Source organism: Athene cunicularia, assembly GCF_003259725.1.
Source record: "Athene cunicularia isolate RWA chromosome 6 unlocalized genomic scaffold, athCun1 chr6_part1, whole genome shotgun sequence".
Classification (NCBI taxonomy): Eukaryota; Metazoa; Chordata; class Aves; order Strigiformes; family Strigidae; genus Athene; species Athene cunicularia.
Genome location: NW_020799105.1, coordinates 24,304,072 through 24,313,776, shown reverse-complemented (window position 1 = coordinate 24,313,776; position 9,705 = coordinate 24,304,072). Strand labels below are relative to the sequence as shown.

The 9,705-nt window shown below is 41.1% G+C and overlaps 1 protein-coding gene across 1 annotated transcript in view; it reads right to left on the bottom strand.

Annotated features, from left to right (window-relative positions):
* Positions 1–1,143: 1,143 nt before the first annotated feature.
* The window catches only part of MKI67 (marker of proliferation Ki-67), a 28,005-nt gene continuing 19,443 nt past the window's right edge, over positions 1,144–9,705 (bottom strand). The window contains exon 15 of the mRNA XM_026851566.1: positions 1,144–1,211. Within this exon, the coding sequence (XP_026707367.1) occupies positions 1,144–1,211 (68 nt within the window). The remainder of the gene's footprint in view (positions 1,212–9,705) is intronic.

Here is a 9,705-nt window from a genome sequence, read left to right as displayed (position 1 = left end):
AACACACATTTGGTTGAGTCTTTCATAATGTCACATTCAAATATATCAAACTAAAGGAAAAAAAAAATCCTGTGCACTGTTTGGCACCACATAGTTTCTCACACTGTTCTTTTTTCCCCCCCTCTTTGGTCTAAAGCAAACATGCTGCTGCTGAAGAGGCTGGCAGTTATGGTTTTGGGGCTTTTTATGTAACCTGACTGTGGATGTTCACCACCACTATTTACTATTTATTCTCTATTGTCTTTTTCCACATATAATAATTTCTAAAACAGATTTGTAGTTATAAACATATATAGATATGTAGACACAGCAACACATAAATGCAAACAGAGCCACTCTAAGCACATTTTTAAGCATCCCTGAAATCCAAAGTCACTATTAAAAACATGAACAGTCAAGTTTTTTCACCATCTAGGAACAAGGCATTAAAAGCAGTGAGGCATATATAGAAAATTAATTAAGTTCTTCCAAAATTTACAATTAAATCATCCTAGTTCGGTGGATAAACCACGCACTATCTAGGATAGCAACGCTTTATGGCAGACAAACACATTATGGCAACATCTGTCTGACACTTTCATCCCTCCTGATTTTAAGAGTTGCAAAACCTCTTCCGACACTAGAGGTCAGCAGTTTACCCATCTTTAAATTCCACATTACGCCCCGTCAAAATTATACAAATGGGTTTTTAAATGAAATACAAACGGTATACTTCCAGCAGCACACTAAAAAAATTAGTTGTAGCTTTGCTGCAATCACTTACAGCTCAAACTTTCGGATAGAAAATGCCACCGTCACCTCACATCCTAAAGGTAAATAAATTGAGGTAGTTGACAGTTATAAATGTTTCCTCACAGAATATATTATAAATTATATATACAGTATTGGCATTTATAGCATCTTTGAACTCTTTTAACGTAGTTTATACTTTAACTTTTATTATATTTTAATTTTGTGTCCAGGTTTCACACAGGGACTTTTGTTTGTCCCTGGAATATTTACATATCATAACACTTGGAGTAACAGCCCATTTTTTAGAAGATGTTTTGGCATAGTAAAACAATTGCCATTTGCATTAAGGACTCCACCACCTATCTGGGGTTCATCTTCTGATTCCCAAGGAGTTTCATAGAAAAGAAAAAGTCACAAGTGCCCGGATTCATCTTTTGTCACAATGATCAAAAGCAGGTCTTTCAGAAGCAGCAAAAACCCTACCAGAAGCAAATATAAAAGAGAAAGAGTGAAATAGAAGTACGGTGGCTTGGGAATGAGTTTGTCAGCTTTTTGCAGCTCCGCAAATTTTTTTTTTTTTTTTTTAAACAAGGCATTCAGTTTCCTAAGTAAAGATATCTGGCCATTAGTAGCACTCATAACACGCAGAGGGTATGTATTTTGGAAAGACCAAAAGTTTCCTGAAAGGGACTGAGTACAGGTGTAAATTCAAGAGATAACAAACGGCCCTTGGCATGGGATGACAACCACCCATTTGTATTTGACAGTACAGTGTTTGAGGAAAGATTAAGTTAATCTGAGACACACAACTATACTTAGAACAAATTTCAAGATATTTTTTGTGTGCTTTCTTACAGAAAATAATTATAGGGTTTGTATTTTCCCATGTTACAAGCTGTGAGCTTCATGAGATGAAGGCGCTTCCTCTCTGTCCACCTGAACTACGATGATGCTACGGCTAGTATTTCTCATTGCAAGATGGATCTCCAAAACTGACTGTTTTCTACCACCACCTCCCAAACTGTCCCACACAAATTCGTGAAGCCATGCTGTGGCACCTCTCAGTATCCTCGAGTGTGATACTGGAGTGCCAGCAGCCAGGAGAGCAGAGTCATGTTGGTCTGTGGATCACCACTTAGTTAGGAATGGAGTATCAGTTCCTCTTTACCGGTGTAACTCAACCCCCAGGAAATATGACGGTAAAAGCAGGAAAAGAATTCACTGCCACACAGATATTAAATGTGTATCAAGTATTAACAGCACAGTTAGTGTGTTTACAAACAGGTAAACTGAAGTAACAGAAAACAACAGTTGTTATTATTACACTTGTATTAAAACTGAGCTCTACAAAGCAAATTTCATTCAGCTGCACTTCATCCAGCTAAAACATTTAAATAGCTCATACCTTAGAATCCAATCCACAGATAAAAATCTATCTAAATTTGTATTTAATGCTGAATATTGCTGTCATTGAAGAAGATCTTGACATAGGAGCGTAAATCTTTATTTAACTATTTTCTCCCTAAGGTCACATCCACATCAACTCAAAGCAATTCCCCAAGAACTTCTTAAAATTCATAAACTCAACACAAGCTAGATAGTGGGTTCTAACACTTATCCCTAGGTTTGCCGAGTGTTCCTATCTGACTTGAGAAATGCTGCTGGTCATGGACACTGCCAGGCAGAATTTGGGCAGAAATCAACCTTTCCTCCCTCTGAGAACTGTAGTTTAACTAACTATAAATAAATGATTAACATACTATGAATGAAATGTTCTCTATATATCAGCAAGGCAGAATCTGAACTTTTCTACACTAGGAAAAAATATTGATATTAAATATGTAACGTTGATAATCACACTTTACATGTGTAGGAAATAGGATTTAAGGTATTCGAGGCTGATGATGGGTTTGGGATGGAGGAATGAATTCTACTGCAAAAGTCACAGATCCTTCACTCAGAAAGACCATTCTAATGATGTGTAGCACCAACGACGTGCATAGCATCTAATGATGAAATCAAACATATTTAAACACCAATCACGCCATTTCCATTAAAAAGAACATAAATAAGATAGATACTGAGAATGTAGGAAGGTGCAGGTGGTTGCTACGATCATTCCAAATTCTGGCAATGGAAGCTGGAGAATGACAGGTCATCACCACTCTTAAACTCCCTTTTTCTTCATCACCCAACTTCAGAAATACATCATACAGCAGCAAAGCAGCTTTAACTTACCCTGCCAGCATCCTTCAGAGACACAAAAGAAGTGCCTGGAAATGGTGAGAAAAGCAACTCTTGGACTCCTTCATTAAGAGCACGACAACATCTGCTTCCTGACTTTATGTTCCATTTTTTCTATACTTCATTATAAGAAAGTAACCTGCCCAAATTAAAAACTAAAAAGGAAAGAGGAGTTTTTAGAGTGGTTAGGTTTCTGAAGAAATATATTACTGTCCTCTGATGATACAGAAGAGTTAGCAATGAACTTTTTCTGCTATGTTTCCTTTTTTTTTAATTTGTGTTGGCACACTACCAACAAAAAGTGTCATTATAGAAAGATAAGGTAATTTGAAAGTTTTCCAGGGAAGAAGTTTTCTAGAGGAAGGAGACTTGTCAACCCCTCAGTTAAAAGCTTTGTCTCAATTCTTCCTGGGAAATTCATTAACAGAACTTTGGAAGGGCATTTGAGGCAGTCTTGCAATTTCAAGTTTTTCAAGGGGAAATGTAGTTATCAACACAATATATCTTTATAGATTTAAGTCAATAAGAACTAAAGTAAAATAGGAGTTTTCCAAAGTAGTTTTACTTAGTGCTTTTTTGGAAATGCTCTGAACAGAGAGCAAAGCACTACTTTGTGTGTGCATAGTACTTTCACAGTTAAAAACATACCTATACAGTAAAAGATGTCAGCCAGTTATCTTATTCTCCTGCTATTTCACCTGTTTTGCCAAGAATATTTTCTACAACAGATATGACAACATCACTTACTAAAAGACTTCTGCAGACATTTTTGACATTAGGGACTTCCCATTCTATCTTGTTTATCTCTTCACAAAACAGATCTCGACTGCCATAGATCTTCATAGGATATGCTTGTTCCTAGCATTACAAACGAGAAGTTAGTCTTACAGCAGGATCTAACTTTAGAGATCTCTTCTCTTTCTAGAAACTCTGGGGGTACACTCCTCAAGGAGAGACTCTACAGCCTACCTTAGAGAAGACTGACTAGTGTTCCTGCTTTGCCAGTTATCAAGCCTAGCATAAAGGACACAGCCAGCATAAAGATGAACCAATAACCAAATTGTACTTGATACACAAGGGTCAGTCCATGGGTGAGTGCTGGGGGTACAAACCAGTCAGATTATATAATCGACATCAATCCCACTGACCCCAACAACGACACCGCACGGCCAGCAACGGGTAGGATAAATGGTGACATGCATCTCCCATAGAAGGGACGGGAGACAACCGAGTCAACAAGCCAAACACATCAGCCCAAGGAAGCCACACACTGAATCTCTGCACAGCCCGTGTTTACAAAAGCCAGACCTGACTGGAGCCCATTCCCAGGGAGGCGGGAGATCCTTCCCCAACAGAGAACTCTGCACAGGGCATCCACCTCACAGACAGACACTGCCCCTCCTGCAATGGTCCCAGCTGTTATCCCTCCGTGGGACCCCTGACCTTGGGTTACTCAATGGGGGACACCTGGGGCTTGTTTATTCTCCCTGCAAGGCCCCACCCTGGAGGAAGCTTAAAGGGAAACTCACCCCCCTTTGGGAAGGGCTATGGGAATCACCCAGATGTCAACCTTAATTTGGGGCTTGGGGTTGAAACCCCAGCATTTCAGTTCCTTGTTAGTCTTTAGACCAAATCTGCTATCAGTGAGGTAGGCTGTGAAAGTAGGAACAAGACTAGTAGACAATTCCTGAAAGACAATTTTTGCTGGAAGTATAGAAATATCAGCCATGGAGGAGGATTCTCAGTTATTTCAGCTGATCCAGCCCCCTGTTGGACTTCAGACTTGAACCAGACACAAAAAATGACATTGAACAATCACTGGAGACAAAAAGAAAAAAAAAGACGACTCATTAGTATCAGAAAAATATTCCTCAGTGCTTACCTGGATTTCTCAACTGTACCATATAGTTTGCAAACGTGCTTATGCAGAGGAGACCATTTTCCTTTTAGACATGATGATGACTTTGATTTCCTCTGAGATTCTAGGCCTAAAGTTTTATGGATGTGTATTTAGGAAACAGAGTTTAAAAAAACACATATTCCACCTCTCGTGTAATTTATATACTTGGCTCACTTTTATTTTTACCTTCTTTTTCCTCCCTCTCTGTGTTTACTACAATCCAAACCACTCTTTCTGTTCCTTATGAGAACGAAATGCACAAGCTGCTGATCTTCAAATCCTGCTCAAAACCCAAAATATTTCTCCGTTTGCTAGCTTTGAAGAAAACAACTTCAAGACAAAGCACTTCCAGTTTAAAATCCTCTTTAAAGCCTCTACTGTGACACACAGAATCACTGGTTCTGTGACACGAGACAATCACAGATTGTCTTACATCTGTTCTGAAAGTGTGGCACTCTTTCTTTACTGTCAATTAGGACTAGTCTGGTTTTCCTAGTAAGAGCAAGGTCAAACCCAATAATTATCTTTTGGAGGGAATATCTTGGACTGCCTAAACAGGCCGTTTGGACCTATTTTGTTAAGAGAGACATTGTCTTCTCTGGTTTCTCAGCAGACACAGCCAGCTGTTCCTTATGGATTATTTTTCAGTTATTACTTAGGTTTTAAAGTCCATTTAGTTAGAGTGGGAATTGGTGCTCAACAGAAAATGAACAGAGAGCAGTTACTTTCTTGTGGACTGTAGCTGAACCAAACAAAAGCCCCGTTAGGCCCGTGCAGAGCACGCTCAGACACCACATCTCTGTGCTGTTAAGTGGCACAGGCACAGTGACAGTCTGGATTCCAGCAAGGTTTGTTAGCTCTAAACTCAGCAGCAGCTGAACTGGTCAGAAATGTATCATCACGGCACTTAAAACTGACACCTGTAAGTCTGCAGGCTGGGGAATGAGTGCTGAGAGCCAGCTCAGCTCCGGGCACCACCTAAAAAAGCACCAGGAGATAGAGCCCTCTGAATGGATCTGCAAGAGCCAGCTGGCCCCAGTGTCCAAATTACTTCATTTTTTCCCATTAAAATACCCCCAACTTCCATGACCTCAGTAATGGGGAGTTGATTACAAGTTCCCTCTGACAGAAAACATCAAATCCAGTAGTTGCAGCTGATCAAGAGCAATATAACGATTTCTCATCGATTTGATGGTCTGAAAAGTTGAGTGCCAATGCAGGCTGAGATGAAAACACAATCAAGGCTGAACGTATTCTGACATGCTCTGAAATATCTATTGCGTTGGCAGGTTTCTGGCCTTTATCTTATGGTCCCCTGGATGTACCCCCGTATGCAGGTCTATGTCCAATGGGGTTTTGCACATCCTGTAAGACCGCTCAGTGAGTATGCTGGGTTGCTCATCTACCTGACAAAAAAAAAAAAAAAAAAAAAAAAAGCCAATAGGACCTCTTAGATCCTATCTGCAGCTGAGAATCCAAGAACTGGCATGCAAACTGGAAAGCATTCCCAAGCACCCTCTGTGCTTTAACCCATCATACCAGAGCTGCTCTAATTAATCACAGCTAATTTTTACACTGAATATGCAATAAATACCTTGACGTTCAGAATTGTACACAGTTCAGCAGCCCAGGTTGCTGAACATGTCGCAGTTTACCACTGTGGCTGCAGGGCTGAAATGGAAAACACTGGAACTACTTCACGGCAGTAGCAGAAACTTCCCAGTGTTCTTCCTCTACGAGCAAACCGCAATGTACCTGCACAAGGCCTAGTTCTGTGGTACGGAGGATGCTTCACCACTGAACAATTACTACCTTAATTAGGGAAGATGGAGTGACCCATTGTAATTTAAGAGAGGGTTGCATGTTATGCAATTACAAACGGAGTGTTTTCTCGCAGAGCAGTAGCCTTCAGAGCTGTTTTGTGTCGTTCTGGAAAAACAGTCTTGGCCTCTGCCTTAAGACATTGATTTATCCTTAGACCAGAAATTACTGCCTTGAATAACTACAGCATGATATTAAAGACCAAAAAATTGAGAGGTACAGCCACTTTATAGGCACTTGCTTCTCTTATATTACTGAGAACAGAGGAAAAAATTTACAGTTGTGAGCTCAAAAACCAGCAAGCCTGTGGGGCTCACCTGGAAGAAGGGTACTTACACCAGAAGCCTCAGAGGTTAAAGAATTACTCTGTTTCCTCTTTATATCCACATTTGATAGTGAAGGCTGAGCCAAAATAAGGAGAGCTTGCTGTATTCATGCCACCAGGACACGCAGTAGGAAAAACTCCTTATGGCTCAGTGAAACGTAAACGCAGAAGCTGAGCAGCAGTTGAGCAGAAACGCCAAGTTCTGAGCAGAAACCTTCATTCAGCTGGATCCAGTCGTGACCAGGATACCACAAATGCATAAATGATTTCTTGAGGAGTGGAATGCCAAGGCAAATGTGAGTAATCCAAAGAGAAATATCCTCTGCAACATAGGATACATAGATTAAGAAACTGGCACAGACAAAAGCATAGCACATCAGTGCTCTGCAACCCATTTACCTTAATATCATGTTCAGCATTTAATTTTCTCTGCACGTTGTCATTTATTACTGTGTATGGCTAATCCTTCCCTTTGTTCTCTGCTGAGATCTAGACATCTCCTGTAAAAAATTCAGCTAGTGGACAGCTCTTGACTCTCTTTCCCATTAGAACATCAGATGTTAGGAAAAACAGGGTGGGAAATGATGTATCGACATTAATAAAAAAAAAATTAAAATCTGCCTTTTAGCACAACTTTCAAATAAAAGCGTACCTTAAGGATTTAAACCCACAGCAGTGTCTGCAATGTTTTGGTGTTGCAGGGTTTTGGCGTTGTGACAGTGATCTCCTATACATTAACTTCAAGGGGATACAAATAAAGAGCCGCTTTGCCCCGTTCTCCCATGAATCAGTTGATGGTTGCAGTCTCTGGGCTTCTCTGAAAACAACTGGAGATGCTTCTAGGAAGCAGCCAAATGGGGCTGAAAAAATAGGCTTTATAAATAAATAAAGGGGGAGGTTGGGAGTCTGTTTTGCAGCTAGATAGATCTAGAGCCATGAACCAAGCATGGGGAAAAAAAAAACATTTGTAGGGTGAAGGGACACAGGAGAAGCTGCTCGGCCTGCTGGGACTTAAAGAGCTATTCAGAGGTGAACTTAGTTTATTTATAATTTATTGTATCTTTATAAACAGGTACAATTCTGAATAATTCGAGTAACAACCCAGACCTGCTTCAGCTCTTCCTGCGACAAGAGGCATGAAGCTACACAAACTGCCCTCGGGAGATCACAACCCCTGTGCCACAGCCCCAGGGAAACAGGTTGGGTGAAGATGCTCCTCCCCTCTGGAAGGCTGAAACCACAGCTGGGGAAAAGACACCCCCAGCCCAAAGCCATAACCATCACCAAGCGCTGACTCTAATCACAAAAAAAGGGTTGGGGGTGGCCACTATTTCAGGAGGAATAGACCAGCTTCTGGTCCTGCTCAGGGGAAAGCAGAGCGAACACATGTAGGAAGGATTAGAGTGAACTGGAAAATAGATCTTAACCTACAGCACTTAAAATTTACGCACCAGAACTGAAAAACATAACAATAAGCACATTGTAACAGGATAAATGCCCAAAGCCTTTAAAAATCTATGGATGTGGATATCATGCATTCCACATATTTAAAAAACCCACCTAAAGTAAAAAAACACCTTAATGTGGTGACGCAACTGAGCTCTAAATGCCCAGGCAGCACCCAAGGCATTTATTATTGAATTCAGGAGTTTGATTATGAACAGACTCAACAAAGAACGCACCAGAAGGGCCATTATTGGTCCCAAAAAGAAGAGTTAACAACAACATCCCCACAGCACCCAGCTGCAGAGACATCTGTAACTCCTCCGGGACTCGATGAGAACTCCATCGGGTAACTCTGGTCTTCCAAGTGCCCCAAGTTAAGATGCCCGAGGTGAATGTTCTCCCTCTCTGCCCTGGGCACAGCAAGAGGCAGCCCCCTGCCATGAAGCCGCCCCACCCCGCTGGTACCCACAGCCCGGCTCCCAAAATGGTCCCCAGAGCGCAGCAGCTACTCCACATTCATCGCAGCTCTACGGGGACGGGCACCGTCCCCCCGGCACACCCTCACTACTCCCCTCTCTCTCACGCACGGAAGCACTCGCACAGCCCGGCCGCGTTGGGAAGGGAAACGTCTGCACGGCACGAGAGCCCCGGAACCTTCCAGAAACGCGCCGCGGGGCTCCCAAGGGGGAAGCTTGGAAAGATGCTGCCAAGAGGGCAGCGCTCGGTGCCATTCCTACCTGGGCTTAAGAACCAGAACACACAAGCCCTGAAGCTTTTGCAAATTTAATCACCTAAAAACGCACTTTGCAATACAACAAACTTCTAAAACTCATCAACATTTCTCTATAATAATCCTAATATATCTATAGTTGTTTAAAGAATATTTACAGAACTGCGATGAGAAATAAGACTTAAGGACATGAAAAGAGAAACAAAATAAAGCTTAAACTAACAATAAAAGTACTATGGATTCCTAACTGCTGTACTGATCAAGAGAAAAAGGTGGATGAATATTGTAACTAAACGATGGTTTTTACGTTTGGGGTTTTGCACAAGCACCCCATGGTTTTAGGCAGCACTAACACAGACAAGTCTATTAAAACAGATACCTACAATCTACTGTAAACACCTTAAAAACTGTATTTTTATACTAATTCAGTGACTAATTTTCAAAAAGAGTTTAAAATCTGAGTGGAATCAATTCTCATTAAAAGCTGCCATTTGAATTACTGAATTG